The sequence below is a fragment of the Pelodiscus sinensis genome, chromosome 2 (assembly GCF_052426305.1).
Source record: "Pelodiscus sinensis isolate ZL-2025 chromosome 2, ASM5242630v1, whole genome shotgun sequence".
In the NCBI taxonomy this organism is placed as follows: Eukaryota; Metazoa; Chordata; order Testudines; family Trionychidae; genus Pelodiscus; species Pelodiscus sinensis.
Window position 1 is genome coordinate 97137 of NC_143053.1, and position 23443 is coordinate 120579.

A 23443-nucleotide genomic window follows, 5' to 3' on the forward strand; every position below is an offset into this window, starting at 1 on the left:
GCCCCCGCCAGGGCCGGCCTTAAGCCGATTCTGCCGAATCGGGCCCCGCGCCTGAGGGGGCCCTGCATCCGGAAGTCGGTTACTCCCCCTTACCTGTGCATGCTGCCGGCTGCTGCTGCCATGCGCGTGCGTTTGCAGGTGGGCGGAGTGACGCCCGGGCGTGACATGATGTCATCATGGCCCGGGATTTTTAAACTGAAAAGTGCAGGCAGCTCGGACTCGGAGTCCAGCTCCACATTGTAGAAGACAGAAAGTAAGGGAGGGTAAAAACTAGAGGGGAGGGGTAGAGTGGGAGGCGCAGTCAGCTCTCAGCCACCTGCAGCCCGGGGAGTGGCGACTTGCCCTGAGCACATGGAGCCGGAGTGCAGAGCAGCGTCGTGGGGTGCGGTCAAAGCAGGCGGGGTCACGCTTCCCCTGTGGGGCCCCGGGCTGCTTGCAGAGATGGTCCCGGCCTCTGGCTGCCGTCTCTTACTTGAGGGGCCCCAGCACCAGGCTCTGCAGGCTGAGGCCACGCGCAGAACTGGCCACTAGCACGGCCACCACCTGTGGCAGCTTGAGCAGCAGCAGCGTGCTCCAGCCTCCAGTTGGCCAGGCCAGCACCAGCCGCGCCTCCTTTGTGCGTGCTGCCCGTCCCGGTGCAGCCCGTCTCTTCCGCTGGCAGCCGCTGGTCCAGCCTGAGCTCGGCTGGGTGGGGAGGCGGGCTGTGCAAAAACGGGAGCGCTGGGGGAGCGGGGGACACTGGCGGTGGGGAGCCTTGGTTCCCAGCCCGACAGGGATGTGATATGGGGGGGGGGCAGAGGCATAGTGAAGGGAGTGCAGGGGGGGCAATTGCCCCCGGGCGCCACGCTAGGGGGGCACTGGGCCGGGGTGAGAGCGAGCGCACGCTGCGCAGGCTCACCTGGCATGGGTGGCGAGTTATATGGCCGTCCCCCCCTGGCCCCGGGCTGTCCCTACCGTGCGCAGCGTTCAGTCGGCTCCCCCTTGCCTGCGCACACTGCGCAGCGTTTCCAGATGACTGGGGAGATGCCCGGGCATGACGTAACGTCATGGCCCGGGACTTTAAAAGTGTTCAGTGCCGCGTTGTGCCAGCCTAGCTTCCAGTTCAGAGTCCAGGGACTTTTGGGCGCAGACTCTGGCCCTGCAAGTAGAAGGCAGAAGGTATGGTAGGGCAGGGCACGGGAAAAACTAGGGGGAAGGGGTGGGAGAGGAAGGGGCTTGTGTAGAGGAGAGGGGGGAGGGAAGAGGTGGAGCTTGGGCGGAGATGGAGGGGAGAGGGAAGATACAAATGCCAGAGGGCCAAGTGCAGACGATGAGGAAAAGGGCAGGAGGGGAGGTGTCAATGTGAGGGGGGACAGGGTGATGCTGGGAGAGAAGAGGAGAGGGGAAGGGCATTAGGGTCTGGAGGGGAGGGGGATGGCTCGGAGAAGGCTTGAAAGGAGGGGTGGGTATGAGAAAGGTGGGGATTGAGCAAGTCATGTGAGGGCACAGGGGCATGAGGGGAATGGGGCAGAGACTGGTGAGTGGGTGGGCATCAGGAAAAAAGAGGGCAAAGGGGGCAGGAGCAGTGAGGGAAGAGGATCCCTGCTGATCCTCTCCTAAGGCTTTCAATTAGCCAAGGGATTGTAGGTCGCAGGCATCCACCGCCGTCTCCTATTCTGTAAAGTATACCCCTTTTGTGTATGGGACCTTTCTATCTATCTTTTTTCTGGGATAGATAGATAGGTGGGTTCATTGCAGTTGCTTGTTGTCGTGTAACTTAAACTTTCAAATACATGGTTTGGCCCTAAACCTTGTCTGGCCTGATTTGTGATTCTCAGTCCAGCAGTGATAGATAGGTAACACCAGGTCGAATTTGGCTTCTGTGGGGGGATAGGCTTTGATTAATTGCTTAGGCTCCACAGCAATTGCTTACCTAAGTCGTCTTTTTTTTTTTTGTTCAACAAAAAAAATTCTGGGGGCCCGCCAAAACGGTTCGAATTGGGCCCCGCACTTCCTAAAGCCAGGCCTGGCCCCCACTCGTGTGTTGTGAAACTCCACGAGGCATAAGGGATCGGTCGGTAAAGGCTTCCCCAGCCGACTGGTCCCCTTCTAGACTACCGTGCTGTGCCGGATAAGCTGATCGTCGACACAGCATGGCGGCTATGTTTATTTTAATGAAGCGGGGATTATTTAAATCCCCGCTTCTTTGCCTGTGCCAGGTAGCCTAATCTACATGTCTGTCGCCAGAGGCATGTAGTCTAGACATACCCAGAGAGGAGTAGAGGGGGTAATGTTGTGCCAAATTCCCCCCAAGCTTGGGAGAGGCAGTGCAGTTGGTACGGGCGCACTGGCTGAGAAATCCTTTCCTCTCACTCCTAGTGCATTCTTTTGGCACAGAGGCGCTGCTGTTTGTAAGTTACATTTCTCACTGTAGGGAGGATTTTTGCTTTTCTGAGCTTCAGTCTCATCCCTCAGGGCTTTAATTTCTTTCTCTTTTAGTGCAAGGGTTTTTAGCAATGTTATTACTATTTCCTAGGTATTTTCCACTTTTTTTTTCCAGTTCCCCACTTGATCAAATCCTTCTCTGCCAATCTGTCAAATGCTTACAGATCCTTGGACCATGATGCACATACATGTAGTACGCAGGAGTGCCTTTCGGTTGTGTGGGGGTATGTTTAGACTGACCACCCCCCATCTTAGTCACCATGGGGAGTATAGCGTAGTGTGTACTCCCTGTTCATTCAGCGGCTTATAAGGAAACTAACTCTACACACTCCAAAGAAGGGGTCTGCTGGGTCTAGAGTGTCAGACCTTATCAGCAGCTCATGAAATAAGGGATGTCGTCATTCTCTCACATATCCGCTGGGTCTCGAGGTTCGGCTGACCCCCCCTTGCTTTCAGAACCCCCTCGTAAGAGAGCCCTGGTGCGGCTGGAATCAGCTTACTTCTCAGAGACCTGGGCAGCGACATTCACACTCCACTCATTACATTCATGTTCATCATGTTTTTTCAAAGGCACCTTTTTTTTTTTTTTTTTCAGTTTTCTACATTTTCCACATTGAGATGCATCTCTTTCTATGGACCTCGTCCATATTTGGGGCGGCAACCAACACTGTTCCCCGCAGGGGTGGCAAACAACACGTTTCCCCCCAGAACCACAGCAGTTCCTCAGGGCTGCATAAACCTCAGGTGCCTTATGTCCGGACGCAATACAACTTTCTTCCTGTACTCGGGGTGGCACCACCAATAACCACAACAACTAACTCTACTTGGGGGCTGCAAAACAAACTCCCTAGAACCACTTTGCATCTGACCTTGTTGCAGATTCAAGAAGTTCGGATGGTGAAGCAGACGACCCCATGGGCAGTCCTCCTCCACACCACAGTAGAGATTTCAAAAGGTCTTTTACCTCTCATTTGGCTCCCTGGGAGTGAAGGGGGATGGTCCACAGCCACTGTTGCTGTCTTCAATCGGGCGTTGCCATCCGAGTCATGGCACCAAATTGTGGAACAAAACATTGTCCTCACTCTGCGTTTGTAAGCAACAAGTAGCCAGAGGCAGTTTTATTACGAGCTGCAGCAAGGGAAAAACTGATTCGGGAGGGGGGGGAACCTCCCCCCCCCCCCCCCGAGGCAGATCTTCAAATACAAGCAATTATGAAGCAGTTTATATACTGTCCATTAGATATAATAACAATATCAATTAGTCTCCTTCCCATTACGAATACCAATGGCTAACAGTTATTTTAGTTCCACCCAGATGCTCCTTATCTCAAGATCCCTGCCAGAGTCAGCATTCTATCCTTATCTCCGTATGAAGGCGAGAGGCAAAGGCAGTGTCTTATCACAGCTCTCCCGTTGTCAAGAGTCAGAATTAGCCTTACTCTCTTGCTAACAAGACCAGAATGGCTGCACATAAATTCCCTTATTCCCTTTTTCCTGCCTCCACAATAGCATTGAAGCTAAGTGAAGTCTCTGCTTCTGTCTTCACAGCTGAATATATTGAGGAGATTCCCAAACTTGAGCCATTCTTTTTAGGTGACAAATGTGAGGAATTGTCGTAGATTGAGGTGTCATTAGGGGAGGTTTTAGAACAAATTGATAAACTTAACAATAACAAGTCACCGGGACCAGATGGCATTCACCCAAGAGTTCTGAAAGATCTCAAATGGGAAATTGCGGAACTATTAACTGTGTTTTGTAACCTACCCTTTAAATCAGCTTCAGCACCTAATGACTGGAAGATAGCTAACACGATGCCAATATTTAAAAAGGGCTTTTTGTCGCCATTGCAGAGCAGCTGAAGGGTCAGGCGGTCTCAGTGCAGAGGATCTCCTCATGGATCACATCCTGTATCAGGGAGTGCTATGGGCTGGCTGGGGTTTCAGCCCCTCCCCTCATGGCCCACTCTACTAGAACCCAGGCCGCTTTTGTGGCCCGGGTACCCATCCTGGCCATCTGTAGGGCTGCCACGTTGTCTTCAGTTCATACCTTTTCCAACCATTATGCTCTGGGGCACCAGGCAAGGGAGGATGCTGCCCTGAGTAGGGCTGTCCTTCTTTCCGTTAAAGCTTAGAACTCCAATCCCTCCTCCTGGGGGTGCTGCTTCGGAGTAACCCACATGGAATGGATATGAGCAAGCACTCGAAGAAGAAAGAACGGTTACTTACCTTGTAACTGTTGTTCTTTGAGATTTGTTGCTCATGTCCATTCCAAATCCCACCCGCCTCCCCTTCTTCAGAGTAGTCCAGTAAGAAGGAACTAAGGGAGTGGAGGGCCAGCAGGGGTATATATTGACCGGCTTCACTCCAGGGGGCTCCCCTGCTGGCCCAATGGGTGCAGCTAAGGGAAATATTTCCAATGATGTGTGCAAGCTGTGTGCACACACCTACATGGAATGGACATGAGTAACACATTTCGAAGAACAACAGTTACAAGGTAAGTAACCATTCTTTTTCACCTTAGGAGACTAAGGGGGGATATGATAGAGGTCTATAAAATCATGGTTGGTATGGAAAAAGTAAATAATGAAAAGTTATTTACTTGTTCCAGTAATATAAGAACTAGGGGTCACCAAATGAAATTAATATGTAGCAGGTTTAAAACAAAGAAAAGGCCGTTTTTCTTCATGCAGTACACAGTCAACCTGTGGAATTCCTTGCCACAGGATGTTGTGAAGACTAGAACTTCAACAGTGTTCAAAAAAGTGCTAGATAAATTCATGGAGGCTAGGTTCATCAATGGCTATTAGCCAGAATGGTAATGGTGTCCGTAGCCTCTGTCTGTCGGGAAATGGATGACAGGAGAGGGATCACATGAAGATTTCCTGTTGTGTTTATTCCCTCTGGGGAACCTGATATTGGCCACTGTAGACAGACAGGATATTGGGCTAGATGAACCTTTGGTCTGACCCAATATGGCATTATGTTCTTATGAAGTATTAGCAGCGCAGTTGCATCAGAGAAGAGTGCCAATTATAATAATTCTTGCTGTGTCCCTGGAGCTCAGAAGATTTGGTGGTGGAATGTTGGGCATCAGCATGGAAAATAAAACTATAGGGTGTCAGATGATATAGATAATATGCTGCTTCTAGCATACATGGAAGCGGTTGATGACAGAGTTACATATATTAAGGTGATTGAAGTAATAAATCAGGCTGCCTGGTCTGGTCACTGAACACGGAACTGGGAGCCTGAAATCCATAGATTTTAAGACCAAAATAGATGATGGTGATCATTTATGCCACTGGTTCTCAATATATTACCATTGTGGGCTTCTTATGCAGCTCTCTGTGTGTTATATGGGTGGCATTTGTGTAATCAAAAATATATAAAATGTATTGCTTGTATGGCCCTGAGGCTATCACATGGGCTGCAGCTGTGTGCTGATTGGTCTGCAAACAGGCTGCCTGTTAACAAGCATTGATCTAGGCTGACTGCCTGCATAACACAGTCCAAAAAATTTAACCCAAGAATTCTTCCATTAAGCTAATATTTCAAGGTTAGGTAGAGCACGGATTCCTAGAGAAAGATCTGGTATTGATTTAAAGACTTTCAAATGCCGTCAACTTGACCCCATCTTGTGGCAAGTTGTTCCAGTGGTTAATTACACTCACTGGGGCTTGGCTTATCTATATGAACAGTTGGTAAATTTATAGCCCAGTAGTTGCCATGAATTAGCTGGCTGTGTGGATCCTGATACCATAGATTTGAAAACTTTGATCTACTCCCATTTCAGAGTGCACTATGGAACTTTTGGTCCATATAGCAAGTTAGCACTGTAGCCTGACAGGCACTATAAGCTTATACTCCACCTTGCCATATACTAACTGCTCATATAGAGAAGCCCACTGTTAAAAATCAGCACATTATTTCCAGTGTGAATTCATCTAGCTCCAATTTGCAATATTATCTCTTTAATTTAGCAGACAAACAGACTTCTACTATCAGAAATAGTCTCCTCCATGCACAAATGCCAGGATTATAAACAGCTCTCTTCCACCCTCTATCTTTAGAGCACCTGCTGTGGTGTACAGGAATTGTGCAGGTAACAAATTTGGCGGAGAATGTGGGCACCAATCCCACTGCTGCTTGCATAAGAACATAAAAACGGCTGTACTGGGTCAGACCAAAGGTCCATCTAGCCCAGTAGCCTGTCTGCCGACAGCGGCCAACACCAGGTACCCCAGAGAGGGTGGACCGAAGACAATGATCAAGCGATTTGTCTCTTGCCATCCTTCTCCAGCCTCTAACAAACAGAGGCCAGGAACACCATTTCTATCCCCTGGCTAATAGCCTTTTATGGACCTAATCTCCATGAAATTATCTAGCTTCTCTTTAAACTCTGTTATAGTCCTAGCCTTCACAGCCTCTTCTGGCAAGGACTTCCACAGGTTGACTACATGCTGTGTGAAGAAGAACTTTCTTTTATTAGTTTTAAACCTGCTACTCATTAACTTCATTTGGTGTCCTCTAGTTCTTCTATAATGTGAACTAATAAATAACTTTTCTTTATTGGCTCTCTCCACACCACTCATGATTTTATAGACCTCTATCATATCCCCCCTCAGTCTCCTCTTTTCTAAACTGAAAAGTCCCAGTCACTTTAACCTCTCCTCATATGGGACCCGTTCCAAACCCCTAAACATTTTAGTTGCCCTTTTCTGAACCCTTTCCAAGGCCAAAATAACTTTTTTGAGGTGAGGAGACCACATCTGTACACAGTATTCAAGATGTGGGCGTACCATAGTTTTATACAGGGGCAGTAAGATATTCTGGGTCTTATTTTCTATCCCTTTCTTAATAATTCCTAGCATCCTATTTGTCTTTTTGACCGCCGCTGCACACTGTGTGGAAGTTTTCAGGGAACTATCTATGATAACTCTAAGATATCAGTCTGCTTCTTCTTCGAGTGGCCCCGTGGGTGCTCCACTCCAGGTGTCGGGTTCCGTCCCGGCGCCGCGAATCGGAGAGCTATCAGAGCCGTGGTCCGCCGGACCGCGCATGCATGGCTGCCCGAGGCGGCGTTCGCGCCTTTGATGTGTTGTGCGCGGTCCGGCTTGCTCAGTTCCTCTCAGCCGCCCTTGGTCTTGGACGAGAGCTCCTACTTGTCAGTTTCACTTCGCAACAGCTTTTCAAAGAAGCCTTCACATTTGTAAATAGTTCAGAGCCTGATTAGTTAATTAGTTCTTGTTGGTTTTTACTTAAAAAAAAAAAAAAAAAAGAAGAGGAGGAGAAACGGACTGGATCTCACAGCCAGTTGAGGGGACAAGTGGAGGAGAGTACTCAATTTCTCCCTCCTCCTTAATTCACTATGCTGGGATCCCCCGGTTTTAAAAAATGCTCCGTCTGCCGGGACCCTATGCCGATATCGGACGGTCATGATTCTTGTGTGAGGTGCCTGGGTGAGACGCATGTCCCCCAGAAGTGCACTCACTGTAGCAAGTTAACGGCAAGGGCTCGTAAGGACCGAGACTTGCGCCTCAAACTTATTCTTTATGGCAAGGCGCTGGAGTCCGATGCCATACCTGCCTCTGGCATAGCAGCCCAGAAACGGCGGGCAACGTCTCCCGGGACAGCCGTTACAAAAAAGACTAAGGCGTCCCCAGCTCGATCATTGCCAGACACCACTAAAACGAGATGCCCTGACGAGGCATCTGGGTCAGCAGTCCCAGGGCAGAAACGGGCTCCTGGACAGACGAGACCGGCACCGGCTCCAAAAACCGCGCAGAAGCCAGCATCGGCAGGAGCGCGAAAGCCGGTACCGCCAACTGCCGCCCAAGCGGCGCCGGCGGCGGAGATTTTAAACCCCTCGGTGCCGAGCTGCCAAGTCTCTCAGGCGGCACCGCGGGCTGATCTGCTGGCACCGGGCTCTTCGTCGGCACGGTCAACGCTGCCCCCATGTGGCGATACAGAGGCATTACAGCCGCGTGCGGCACCGAGCTCTCCACCAGCAGAAGAAATTGACAAGGCTTCACTGCCTTGCAAAGCCGCAGAGAAAGAAACTTACAGGGTGCTTTCCCCATCGCCTACCTTCTCTCCAGGACCGTCTCCTTCTCCACCCAGGTACCGAAGGCACCGGGACTATAGTCTTTCTCCATCTTATCAAGTGCTTAGAGGACCTTCCCCTGGGGACACGGTCTATATAGAAACAAGACGCCCCCCATCACATTCTCGCTCCCCAAGGGGTTCGTCAAGGCATAGATCACCTAGGCGGTCGCCACGACGGATCTACTACATCCGCAGTTCAGGATCCTCCAGATACTCCTCACCAGCACGTTCTGACCGTTACTATGGTCGCTACCATAGGGCTGAATATGATCACCCCCACCCTGGTTGCGCTACCCTATCTTATAGGAGTTCTTCACGTACCTGTCTATCACCCAGTGCGCAGCACTTACCAGAGCGTCCACAAAGATTGTTTTCATCACCTCCATCAGAAAACTTAACCATCCATCAGGATCACTCAGAACCAGAAGAGGGCCAACTGTCCGAGACAGAAGATCCTCGGCCACACATTTCTCCAACTGACTGTCCCTCGTCATCACCGGATGAAGCAATGATTCCAGATGATGCCTCTCCCTTGGATGACCTGAAGCACTTCCAGGACCTATTCAAAAGGGTTGCAAACACACAGGAATACAGTTAACAGACGTTCCCATGAAGAAACATCGTCTCTTGAAGAATTTGCGACAGCAACAACGGGCAAGAATTGCCCTCCCTATCGATGAGGCCATCATGGAAGTGGCAGACGAAATATGGCAAACCCCTACATCGGCTGCCCCAACTAGTAAGAGGGTTGATAGAAAGTATTTCGTACCTGCTAAAGGACTGGATTTCCTTTTCAACCACCCTCAACCCAACTCTCTTGTAGTTGATGCGGTACAGCGGAGGGCTAAGGCTTCTCAATATAAGAATACATTCCAAGACAAGGATAATAAAAAATTGGATGTGTTTGGAAGAAAGGTTTACTCTTCGGCTACGTTATTGTTACGAATCGCAAATTATACAGCCCACTTTTCTAACCACAATTTTGATAACTACTCAAAGCTTACAGAGCTACTACAATATCTACCTGATGCCAAGAAACCCTTACTGAAAGCCATAGACCAAGAAGGATATATAGCCTGTAATACTACTTTGCAGATGGCCATGGATGTGGCCGACACAGCTGCACGGGCCACAGCTACGGGGGTCGCAATGAGGCGGTCTTCCTGGTTATCATCTGCCGGAACTCCACGGGAGCTTCAGAATAAAGTAGAAGATCTACCCTTTGATAAACAGAAACTTTTCGCTAGTAACACCGACGAAGTTCTTCATTCTGGCAAAGACTCCCGTACCACTTTACGTACCTTGGGAATGTACACACCTCCCTATAAACGTAAACGTTACTATCCTTACCAACGGTGGTACGATTATGCATTCAATAAGAATCAATCACGTCCCCAAAACAATCAGCGCTTCCGGCAGCGTCCTCAACGTAAAAGATCTCAAACGAACCGTTCATCCAATCAACCTGCACCTAAGCAGCAAATTTGACTTTCCCGTCGAGGACGCAAGCACGACCCCCACGTTCAACGTACCACAGGACTCTTTACACATGTTTCACCATCGATTAAAACAGTACCTCCATCACTGGTCCAGTATCACCACGGACAGGTGGGTTCTGGAGGTGGTACAATTTGGTCTCTCCATCCCCTTTCTATCCATTCCCCCCACCACCCCTCCTACCCCGTCCCTTTTCAGGGACCCCTCTCACAAACATTTGCTGAAACAGGAAGTTCGGCGCCTACTGAATATCGGTGCTATAGAGAGGGTACCAAGTCAGTTCCAGGGAAAAGGGTTTTATTCCCGGTACTTCCTTACCCCAAAGAAGACAGGAGGGTGGAGACCCATTTTGGACCTTCGCAAGCTAAACCGCTACCTCAGGAAACATCGCTTCAAGATGGTGACCCTAAATGCCATCATTCCGTCGTTGAACAAGGGAGACTGGTTTGCAGTCCTCGACCTGCAAGACGCCTACTTCCACATAGCGATCCATGTGGCACACAGGCGTTTTCTCCGCTTCCAGCTAAGTCAAGAACATTTCCAGTACAAAGTACTACCCTTCGGCTTGGCATGTGCACCCAGAGTTTTCACCAAAACTTTAGCGGTAGTGGCTGCCCACTTGCGCAGGCTGGGAGTGACAATTTTCCCATACTTGGACGATTGCCTCCTAAGAGGTCAAACATATTCAGAGGCCAAACACATGGTGACAACAGCCTCTCAGGTTTTTCACTCTCTGGGTCTACTCATAAACATGCAGAAATCCTCGCCAGAACCTACACAAGATCTGGTCTTCATAGGAGCGAGGCTCGATTCGAGAACAGCGCACGCTTATTTACCTGCCGAACGTTTTGCCGCCATTCAAGATCTTGTTCACACCCTGACGTATGCTCCAACGATCCCCGTCAGAGTACTGTTACAACTACTGGGACACATGGCCGCCTCAACAACTATTGTTCAAAACGCAAGGTTACATTTTCGCTGCCTTCAACACTGGCTGAGTACAGTATACGCTCCGATGAAGGACAGCATTCACAAGGTGGTGGCGATACCATCACATGTACAACAATCCCTACAGTGGTGGACCAAGCCGACCAATGTTATGGCAGGCATTCCTTTTCACAGTCCACAACCGTCGAAGCAAATAACAACAGATGCGTCCCTTACTGGCTGGGGAGCGCACATGGACGACATGACGGTTCAAGGTCGCTGGTCTCCGCAGGAGATGCTCTTACATATCAACATTCTCGAGTTACGAGCAATACGTCATGCATGTCAGCATTTTCAGTGCCATATAAGGAACACGACTGTCAGAATCCTTACGGACAATATTGCCACCATGTATTATGTAAACAGACAGGGAGGGGCTCGATCCCAATCTCTCTGTATAGAAGCGATGCACTTGTGGAACTGGTGTACCCGCATCAATACCATCCTAACAGCCTCCTATTTGCCGGGTGTCCAGAATACTATTGCGGACTCACTCAGCAGGCTGTTTCCCCACAACCACGAGTGGGAACTTCGCACGGACATTCTACACGGTATTTTCGCCCAATGGGGGTTTCCCTCAATAGATCTGTTCGCTACTGCTGCCAATGCCAAGTGCCCCTATTATTGCTCCAGGGCAGGGATCGGACATCGCTCCTTGGGAGACGCTTTTCTCCACAATTGGGGAACGTCACTGCTATACGCCTTTCCCCCGATCATCCTAGTTCCCAGGATCCTGGAAAAGATCACTGTAGAAAGGGCTCGAGTAATTCTCATAGCCCCAGCGTGGCCACGGCAACCTTGGTATTCAGTACTCCACCAGATGTCCATCAGGACACCGTATACCCTTCCTCTGCTTCCGGATCTCTTGACTCAGGACAACGGCTCCCTTTCCCATCCGAAACCCGAAACATTACACCTCACGGCGTGGATGCTCGCTGGTTCAATCCAGTCGAATGCTCATGTTCGCAGAGAGTCAAGCAAGTATTAGTACACAGCAGAAAAGACTCCACTCGAAAGACCTACCTTGCCAAGTGGGCCAGATTTGAAACGTGGTGTAGCAGTGATGGTAGGGATGCTTACGTCGCAGGAATATCCCAGATACTTGATTACATTTTACACCTCCACGACACGGGCCTTGCAATAGCCTCGCTGCGAGTGCATCTAGCAGCAATTAGTGCTTTTCATCAAGGTCAGGATGGGTTTTCTGTATTTGCTCATCCCATCACAAGGAGGTTCCTAAAAGGACTTACAAATCTCAACCCATCACGGCGACCACCACCACCTTCCTGGAATTTAGACTTTGTTCTGGATTCCTTGACACGCCCCCCCTTTGAACCCTTGGCTACGATACCGTTGCAACTTCTAACCACTAAGTTGCTTTTTCTGCTTGCCATTACATCAGCTCGCAGAGTGAGTGAAATAGCGGCATTCATGTAATCACCGCCTTACACGGTGTTTACTAAAGAGTCGGTAACGTTGAGATCTCATCCAGCTTTTGTTCCAAAAATTTGTTAGGATTTTCACATCAACGAGCCAGTTGTTCTCCCCTGTTTCTATCCCAAGCCTCATACTTCAAGGGAAGATGCACTGTTGCACACGCTCGATGTGAGGAGGACATTAGCCTTTTATATCGAAAGAACGCGACACTTTAGGAAATCGGACCGTCTAATAGTGTCGTTAGCGGATCAAACCAAGGGACAACCCATCACTTCCCAACGGATTGCGAGGTTAATAGTGTCGTGTATTACAACCTGCTACTCCATACATAACAAACCTCTTGTGGGTGCTCCTAAGGCCCATTCTACGAGAGCAGTAGCCACGACTACAGCTTTTCTTAGAGGTGTTCCTTTCCGAGACATTTGTCGAGCAGCAACATGGTCATCTCATTCTACCTTTATGAGGCATTACGCTGTAGTAAACCAATTTGCTGCCGATTCCTCTGTGGCTACGGCAGTACTTTCGCATGGCCATAAACCTTAATCCCGGAGCGCTCAAGTGTTCGAGTACTGCTCCGAAGTCACCTGGAGTGGAGCACCCACGGGGCCACTCGAAGAAGAAGAAGAAGTTACTCACCCTGTGAGATGTGCCCCGTGGGTGCTCCACGACCCGCCCTTCCTCCCCGCTCCGGTATTTTTCATTTTCTCATTTCAGGGAGCGGCTGAGAGGAATTGAGCAAGCCGGACCGCGCACAATACATCAAAGGCGCGAACGCCGCCTCGGGCAGCCACGCATGCGCGGTCCGGCGGACCACGGCTCTGATAGCTCTCTGATTCGCGGCGCCGGGACGGGACCCGACACCTGGAGTGGAGCACCCACGGGGCACATCTCGAAGAACAATCGTTACTTCACAGGGTGAGTAACTTCTTCTTATGTCTTGACTATCCTAAACAGTTTGGTATCATCTGCAAACTTTACCACCTCACTGCTTACCCCTTTCTCCAGATCTGTTTGTTCCAAAACCTCCTCTAATGACACTTCAATCTGGGACAGTTCCTTAGATTCATCACCCAGAAAGGACGGTTCAGATTTGGGAATCTCTCTAACATCCTCAGCCGTGAAGACTGAAGCAAAGAAATCATTTAGTTTCTCCGCAATGGCTTTATTGTCCTTGATTGCTCCTTTTATATCTCGATCATCTAGGGGACCCACAGGTTTTTTAGCAGGCTTCCTGCTTCTAAAAAAAAGGTGAGGTAGGAAAAAAGAAGCAGAGGGTATGGAAATATCAAAGGAAAAACCAGGAAGGCAGAACTGGTAATCAGTAAGCACCTGGGCTACGTCTACATTGGCCCCTTTTCCGGAAGGGGCATGTTAATTTCACGAGTCGTAAAAGGGAAATCCGCGGGGGATTTAAATATCCCCCGCGTCATTTAAATAAAAATGTCCGCCGCTTTTTTCCGGCTTTTAGAAAAGCCGGAAAAGAGCGTCTACACTGGCCCCGATCCTCCGGAAAAAGCGCCCTTTTCCGGAGGATCTTATTCCTACTTCAAAGTACTTGGCTTCCTATTCCGAACGACCGGTACACCTCGTGGAACGAGGTGTACCGGTCGTTCGGAATAGGAAGCCTAGTCCGAACTACCTAGTTCGAGCCCCGTGTAGCCGCGCTGCACGGGGTTCGAACCAGCGGGGTTTTAAAAATGGCGGCTCCCAGCTTATGCAAATGAAGCCCGGGAAATTCAAATCCCGGGCTTCATTTGCAAGTGCGGTATGCCTACATTACCCCACTAGTTCGAACTAGCGGGGTAGTATAGACATGCCCTCAGGTAGTTACCCCCTGAGCCCTAGGAACTGGGTAAGGGTGGGTGTTTAAATTAGCAGGGTTGCACCTTGATTCCTAGGAATTGGGTTAAGGTTTGTGTCCCTGAAGTGGGGAAGGAATAGAGAAATTTGTGTGGGTAACAGAATGGGACCCTTATTTATAATGTCTCATATGGTGTTGTGAAATTGTTTATCATTTTATCTAAAGCAATTGAGATCCTCTCTTGGAAAGCATTAGAGATGTGTAAAGTATTATTGAATCTTCTCTACCAAAATTAACTCTTTTGGTTTAAGTTCAAGATTTCCAGTCACCGACTGCCGGACTCTGAAAATCCTGCCTATGGTGTTCACTAAAGCTGTTTTCTGTTGCAGATATTTTAGCTATCCATTCAGACTACAGAGCCTCTATTATTAACCGCATAACCTCCAGGTGAGCCTTTTACATTATGTCACTAGCAGAAACCAACAGACTTTGATATAATGTGGGAATGAGCTCAGCACAAGCAGTTGGCAGAGATCATAGAATCACAATACTAGAAGGGACCTCAAAAGATCATCTAGTCCAGCCCCCTGCATTCACAGCAGGACTAAGCCTTATCTGAACCATCCCTGACAGGTATTGGTCTAATCAGTTCTTAACAATCATCAGAATATAAGAATGGCCATACTGGGTCAGACCAAAGGACCATCTAGCCCAGTAACCTGACAGTAGCCAATGACAGGTGCCCCAGAGGAAATGAACAGAACAGATAATCATTAAGTGATCCCTCCCCTGGCACCCATTCCCAGCATCTGAAAAAGAAGCTACGGGCACCATTCCTACCTATACTGGCTAATAGCCATTGATAAACCTATCCTCCATGAACTTGAGTTCTTTTTTTAACCCTTTTAAGCTCCTGGTCTTCACAACATCACCTGGCAAGGAGTTCCACAGGTTGACTGTTGTGTGAAGAAATATTTCCTTTTGTTTGTTTTAAACCAGTTACTTAATAATTTCATTTGATGACCCCCTAGTTCCTGTGTTATGGGAACAAGTAAATAATTTTTCCTTATCTACTTTCTCCACACTGGTCATGATTTTATAGACCTCTTATCATATTCCCCCTTAGATGTCTCTTTTCCAACATGAAAAGTCCCAGTCTTATTAATCTCTCATATGACAACCATTCCAAATCCCTAATAATTTTTGTTGCTCTTTTCTGAACTTTTCTAAATACTAAAAGTATCTTTTTTGAGATGAGACAACCACTTCTGCATGTAGTATTTAAGATATGGGCTGACCATGGATTTATATGGAGGAATAAAATACTCTCTATTTTAGGCCATTTTTAGGCTGCAAAGAGAAATTGGAAAAAGATATGCAAATTGTGAACCACTTCTTTTTCCACTTTTCTTTCGAAAGAGGATTTTCCGAAATTTGGTGCATCAACATGGTGCCAAATTTCTGAAAAACCTGCTCTTTCGAGCCATCCCTTCTTCCTCATAAAATGAGGTTTAAAGGAATAGCAAAAGAATGCATCTGCTTTTTTGGAATTTCTTCCGAAAAAGTGGATGTGTTCCTTAAATGCGACATTGCTTTTCCAGGATATCTAGACCTTTACTCATTTTTGTTGCTGTTCTCTGGACTTTCTACAATTTGTCTATATCTGTCCCAAAATGTGGGACTGAGAACTGGGCACAGTATTCCAGTTGATGCCTAATCACATTATAGTAGGGCAGAAGAATAACTTCTTGTATCTTGCTGGCAGCACTGCTGTAAATTAATCCCAGTTTTATTTTGTGTGCATCAGTGTTAAATATCAGTGGTGACTGATATTTAGCTTGGTTACTGTGAGACTGGTAGCAGTCATGATGGTGAAACTTCCTTCTCCAAATTCACCCAGCAGATTATCCTGTTGTCTGTCACAATGGCTCCTAGCTAAATGATTATTGTATTTTGCTAAAATGAACCAATTTGAACAAACTTAAGTTATTTCAATTATAAACATTTCATTACATTTTTTTAAATCTTTTATCTAATTTTTGTGTAGCTCCATGCACTTCCAGGGACTTGGGGACCTCTTGTTCTACTTTTTAAACTCAAACAATCCAGTGTGTCTCCAAATTTTGCTTTCTTTCATAAAAACAATATTGTATAATGCACTGAATTGATTTCAGTTCCTCTTCCTTCTAATTTGATACTGATAACTAGTCATTTCTATGTGTGGATCCCTCTCAAGGACTCAAAGAGGAATGAACGGTTTTTTTCATTAACAAAATATTTCTAAGAACCACTGTAATGTGATCCCACGATCTATCCTCCATCCCTATTTCTGAGTCCTGTCCTAATAAGGTATCTGAATCTGGGAACTGAAAGGCAGTTGGAGATGCACCAAGATATGCAAGGTACAGGCACTCCCCTGATAGAACTATGGGTTCAGAAATTCTGATCTCTCATTCATGAGATGCATGCGTACCTTTGGAAGGATCTACACAGATAAAACATCTATAATCACAGTTGTTGTAAGGTAAGCAGTTGCTCTTTTCATGAGCAACTTTTACTCTGTTATGTGTGCATAACAACAGCCAACGTCAAAATATCACATTCATTATCATGTATAACATGAATCATTATATTCAAATAATAGCAGAGCCACTGCCTATTCCTTCCACACAACAAACACAGATAAATACAAATAAATAAAAGGAAGTGTGACAAATGGGAGATATGATACTGTTCACTATACAGTCAAGTGGTGACAAATTCTTAGAAGTGGGGGGCCCACAAGGCCCCTCACTCTGTGGTTCAGCCTTTGCCCTTTTTCTTTCCCCCAAGGCCCTGTCCCCCCAACCAAGTTAGAACTTGGCAGAGGTCCTGGGCCCCTCCCCTGTCTGGGATGAGGGGAGCTGAGAGCAACCCTTTGCCCATGTCCCCACCCTGTGTGGCCCCCACACAAGGCAAGTGGAGGGTCCACAGTTCCCCATAGCTGCCTGCATGACTCTTACCCCAACCCAGCTCCAGCTTCCGAGCTGGCCTGGGGATGGGACCTCGAGTTGAAGAGCAATAGCTGGGTCATAAGAGATGTCTGGGCAGCTGTGAGGAGCTGTGGATCCTCCATCTGGATGCTGGGGACAGGGCATGGATTGGGGACTGCTCTTGGGCCCCACTACTCTAGGCTAGTGGAGGTTCAACAGCTTCCCACAGCTATCTGGACTCCCCAGGCCACTCTTACCCAGGCCAGGCTCCAACTTTGAGCCTGGCCAGAAGCTGGGGCCATGGAGCAAAGAGAAGGGGCAGGGTCCAGGCCTGTGATGAAAAGTGGAAAGGCCAGACTCATCCACTTTCAAAAATGGGGAAGACCATAGTGCCTTCACTCTTCCTATTCCAGTACTTCTGATTCAGTTGCCCAAAAGATCATTACTATGACATTGAAATGTGATTGTAAATGATTTTATTTTTGTAATAAAGGGTGTGTTTTTTTAATTGAACTTGCCTTTAAAATAATAAAACATGTTTTTATATATTTGTTTCTATCAGTTTATGCCTATCATAAATTACTAACAAAGGTATTTTGCTCTTATTTCTTTGCTTAATTTTCTATTAATGACATGGACACATTTTTTTCTGTGTTAGTAAATAGCTAGGTTGGAGACCTCACAATAATCTAGCTATTTGAGCATGACATTGTATTTCTGGGTCATAATCCATTCCTTGGGAGTGAAATCTGAGGTTAGGATTTACTTACATGAGATTCCCAAACTGAGATACAGAGTTTTGCAGTGAAAATGGGCATTGGGAGCTGCAAGTTTGATTCTTGCCTTTCAGACGGCGAATGACAATTGAGGAAATGTTACCCTCCTCTACTCCCCCTCATGCCTTGGACCTTCTAAAGAGACTCTTAGTATTTAACCCCAATAAGCGGCTGACAGCAGAAGAGGCCTTGCAACATCCCTATGTGAAAAGGTAAGGGAAATGCCATTGTGCAATTTCTAATTCTCTTCGCCCACCCCTCCCCCCCAACAGCCTCTTGTGTGGCTGCTACCAGCACAAGTTTCTCCACCGACATGTGTAACCGAGGGTAACGATACTTTTCATTCCTCTTCCTCTTCTTCATGTGAAAAGGTAAGGCCACCTTTTTATCTATCTATATTTTAGAGTGTATTTGTCTGTCTGTCTGCAAGTCCGTTTGTTCAAGAACTCCTCCAAAATAGTAAGAGCTAGGGCCACCAAATTTGGTATACCATTTCCTCTTCTAACATAAAGCAAGTTCAGGCTTTGGTTGTTCCAGGACAACCAGAAGCCCCAGGAAAAAGACAGTTTTCCCTAACAGGCAAAGGGCGGGGCTGCTGGGTTGCTACCACAATAGGAATGTTGCATTTTCTGATGTCTAACCTAGTCAGCAGACTGTAACCTTCCCTTTAAATGCTCTAAAGGACATTCTACCACCAATTTGCACTTTCTCAGCCTGTAGTTGAGCTGCTCCTTTCTGTTGTCCAGGCTGCCCGTGTATGGCTTCATAAGCCATGGAAACAAGGGGTAGGCTGGGTCTCCAAGGATCACTGTTGTCATTTCATAGAATCATAGAACTGGAAGGGACCTCAAGAGGTCATTGAGTCCAGTCCCCTGCCCTCATGACAGGACAAAGCACTGTCTAGACCATCCCTGACAAGTGTTCGTCTATCCTGCTCTTAAATATCTCCAGTGGTGGAGATTCCACAACCCCCTTAGGCAATTTATTCCATTGTTTAACCACTCTGACAGTTAGGAAGTTTTTCTAATGTCCAACCTAAACTTCCCTTGCTGCAATTTAAGCCCATTGCTTCTTGTCTTATCCCCAGAAGCCAAGGAGAATAATTTTTCTCCCTCCTTGTTGTAACACACTTTTAGATACTTGAAAACTGCTATCATGTCCCCTCTCAATCTTCTCATTTCTAAACTAAACAAGCCCAGTTCTTTCAGTCTTTCCTCATAGGTCATGTTTTCTAGACCTTTAATCATTTTTGTTTCTCTTCTCTGGACCTTCTCCAGTTTTTCCACATCTTTCTTGAAACGTGGTGCCCAGAACTGGACACAATATTCCAATTGAGGCCTAATCAGAGTAGAGTGGAAGAATGGCTTCTCGTGTCTTGCTCACAACGTTCCTGTTAATGCATCCCAGAATCAAGTTTGCTGCCTTTTTTTGCAACAGTGTCTCACTGTTGACTCATGTTTAACTTTAATTTCAAAATCTCTGACTGTAATTTTCAGGGCTGCGGGAAAAGTTTCAGTGTGTAGCTTGCCAAACTGGCAGGAATTCATAAAGATGAGCATATCATGTATTTTTCCCGACCATCCTATGTTGATGTCCATAAAACATCCCTTGTGATCCACTAGCCTTTGCAGCACTATTGAGAAGTAATGCTTGCAGTTTATAGACTCTTTGGCAAAATGATTGAGTGCCAAGATGGGAATGTACATTCCATCTGTCACTCCACCACAGATAAGGTACCCCAGCTAAGCAAAGCCCTCCACTATGTCCTCCACATTTCCCATAGTCTCTGCCGTCCATAGCAGAATGGTATTGATTGGCTTGGCTACTTGGATCACAACAGCCTCCACTGTAGATTTCCCCACTCCAAATTGATTCCTAACTGATCAGTAGCTGTCTGGCATTGCACGCTTCCATAGGGCTATTGCCACTCATTTCTCCACTGTCAGAGCAGATCTCTGGTATTCTTTAAACAAAGACTCTAATTATCTCACCCATTACAAAGATAGCTTCCCCAATTATCACCCCTAATGTCATTACCTCACGGAAACTTCCCCTATTATCACCCCTATGTCATTACCTCACAGACATTAACCTTCTCTCCTCACCCCCACTCTGTTCTAAAATTTGATTTGTCAATTTCACATGCGTTCATTTTTTTGATTGTATCACTTTGGTATATATGGTTGTGCCGATTTTCTTCCACATATTGATCTGAGGAAGTGGGTCTGGCCCACAAAAGCTCATCACCTAATAAACCATCTTGTTAGTCTTTAAAGTGCTACATAGTTCTGTCTTTTGTTTCAGCTAGGCCAGACTAACACGGCTGTATCTCTATCACTATGTCTTGAATATGTCTCTCTCTTTCTTAGTGTTGTAGCTCAGCGTTTTTTTATTTGTATAACCTTTTCAGGTTTAATGGGAATATAATTAATACTGGTCAACCTGGCGTTATGAAAAATAGGTCTCATCAAACAAGAGCTGATTTTTTTAATGAGATTACATGTTTGGTTGATAAAGATAATTATGCAGATGAAAGATACTTAGGCCTGAATGCACAAGAGGAGTTCAGTGCATTCAGATCCTGGTTTCAGTGGCACTGTAATGTACCCTTGCCCTCTCCCCCCACTAAACTCTGCAGGTGCCTAAATTTATTCAAGCGTCTAAATTTTTCAAGTAAAAATTCTTGGTGCATATGTTTCTGCCTTTGGGTGTGTGTACTGCTGGCTCCCTCCAATCATGTAGATGCTTCTTAGCTGAGACACAGAGCACTTTACAGACCGGAGGAAGATAAGTGTTTGGCTATTTAAGTTCTGTGCAGGACCTGATTCAGTAGGTATGGTTAGAGGCTGCCTACTGGATCAAGTCTCTCAGGTGAGTTCACACAAACTGTATTGGGGTGGGGGAAGATGAGTAATATTTACCTCCCAACTTCTAGCCCAGTGGTTAGGATACTCACTGTGGATGAGGGAGACTTCAGGTTCAAGTCTTCTCCTCTTCCCCCCCCACCAGGGGAGAAAAGATTTGACATTGGATCAATGATAGTCAATATTTTTATCAAAGATCAGGAAGTAAATGTAAAATAATTGCTGATTAAAATTTTTAGCTGATATAAAGATTAACAGTGTGATAAATAATGATAAATAAATAATGACCAATAGAGCTTTCAAATCTGCACTCATTCAAATACAATGTTTTAATAAAGCCAAATGAAAGATTATAGATCTAAAAACAAAGAACTCAGGCAGTACTTACAGAATGTAGGACTGTATCCTGGACAAAAATGCTTCTGAATAGTATTTAGGAGCCATAGTGAACAAGCAACTCAACCTAAGCTTCCATTGAAAAGATGTGGCAAAAAGGACTAATGTGCTCCTTTCATGCATAAATGAGAACAAGAGTAAGGAGGTGATTTTCCCTTGAATATATAGTATTGGTAAGATTAATACCGGAAATGTCCAGTTTTCGAGTCCTCTTTCAAAAAAGGATGCCAAAAAATTGGGAAGGGTGCAGAGAGGAGATTAAAAGTTATTTGAGGGGTGGAAAAATACTTTTCAGTGAGAGACTTAGGGAGCTCCGTCCATTTGATTTATCAAAAATATGAAAATTGACTTAATTATGGTGTATAAGTACTTTTTAGAGCAGAAATGATTGGGTTCTAAAGACTTCTTTAATATAGCAATTAACTGTTGGCACAAACTCCTAGGCATAGTAGTGGGTTCTGTCTCTTGAAGTCTTCAGATCACCTGATACCTATTTGGATGATGTACTTTGCTCAAAAACAAGTTTATTGGGCACAATAGAGGGATAACCACATGAAATCCTATAGCCTGTATTATACCGGAAGTCAGATTAGATGATCTAATGCTTCATTCTAGACTTAACATCTAGTGCCTCTCCTGTTGTGTTTTGTGAATGTGTTTGCGTGCGCATTGTTCACTCTGAGGTTTTATCACATTATTTGTTATCTTCTTGGTAGATTCCACTGCCCTGCCAAAGAGCCCTTTCTGGACTACGATGTGATTCTTCCTTTAGATGATGATATCCAGCTCTCTGTGGCAGAATATCGGAATAAACTGTATGAGGTAGTTCCTCTTATTCTACTTCCCATAACATTACTCCTTCAGATTACCTGCTACCCTTTCCACACACATTCAGTCCTGCCTTTGTTTTCCTCTCATTCATTTTCTATCTACCCTTAGTCCTGCACTTATACCTGACCTTGCTCATCATACTGTCCCATGCTGCTATATTTTGGGGGCAAATATCTTGAAACCCACATTCTCAGTTCGAGGGAGATATATGTAGAGAAGGAATGCCTGAGAGAGACTGAGGATTGATGGTGGAAAGTAAATTAGACTTGAATTTGAAGTTCAGTAGGATACTAAAAATGCTAACGAAATTCTTGGCTCGGCATACAAAGAAATATGCCACTAAGCAATGACATAATTTGCAGGGAGGATCAGTGGAAAGATTCAGAGAGGAGCTGATGAGATCAAAACAGTGGCCAAAGAAAATTATCTTAGCAAAATTATTTTGTATGGCCTAAAATGGGGTGATGTGGATGTTGGGAAGAATAAAGAGAAGAATGACTCCATAATCAAGACAAGAACTTAAGAATGGCCACAGTGGATTAAACCAATGGCGCATCTAGCTCAGTATCCTGTTTTGTGAGAGTGGCCTATGCAAGCTGCTTCAGAGGGAACAGAACAGAGCAATCAAAAAGTGATCCATCCCATAAACCTGTCCCAACTTCTGGCAAACAGACGCTAAGGACACTTCAGAGCATGGTTTTGCATCTGTGCCCATTCTGGCTAATAGCCATTGATGGGACCTGTCATCCATGAACTTATCTAGCTGTTTTTTGAACCCTGCTATAGTTTTGGCTTTCACAACATCCTCTGGCAGAGTTCTGCAGGTTGATTGTGCATTGTGTGAAGAAGTACTTCATTTTGTTTGGTTTAAACCTGCTTCCTATTAATTTAATTTGGTAACCCCTAGTTCTTGTGATATGAGAAGGGGTAAATCAGTGGCTCTCAATCAGAGTACATGTACCCTGGAGGGTATGCAGAGGTCTTCTGGGGTCATCAGTTCATCTAGATACTTGCTTAGAGTAACAACAGGCCAGGGACAGATGACCGTTTTGCGGGGCCCCAGGCAGCATGATTCCACGGGGACCCCCCTTTGCCACGGCACATGCGCAGTGACGCCATGCGCATGCGCAGCGGCGCCACGGCGCATGCGCGGGGCTTTCTGAAGCGCGGGGCCCGGGGCGGCCGCCCCGTTCGCCCTGCCCTATATCCGCCCCTGCAACAGGCTATATATAAAGCTCTACTAATGTCAGTAGAAACTACAATTTCACACTTAAATTTAAGTACACTATTTATATTCCAGTTGATTTATAATTATATGGTACAAAAAAGGAAGTAAGCACATTTTGAATAATATT

The 23443-nt window shown here is 46.4% G+C and overlaps 1 protein-coding gene across 4 annotated transcripts in view; it reads left to right on the forward strand.

Moving 5' to 3' along the window:
• Positions 1-23443, forward strand: part of MAPK15 (mitogen-activated protein kinase 15) — a 112985-nt gene that overhangs the window by 43168 nt on the left and 46374 nt on the right. For 3 of the 4 annotated variants that reach the window (XM_075919908.1, XM_075919909.1, XM_075919910.2), the window contains 3 exons: positions 14639-14696; positions 18072-18209; positions 21974-22079. In XM_075919908.1, the coding sequence (XP_075776023.1) occupies positions 14639-14696; positions 18072-18209; positions 21974-22079 (302 nt within the window). Of the gene's footprint in view, positions 1-9759; positions 13364-14638; positions 14697-18071; positions 18210-21973; positions 22080-23443 lie in introns of those variants that run through there. The other variant, XR_012901150.2, reaches the window with a different exon arrangement.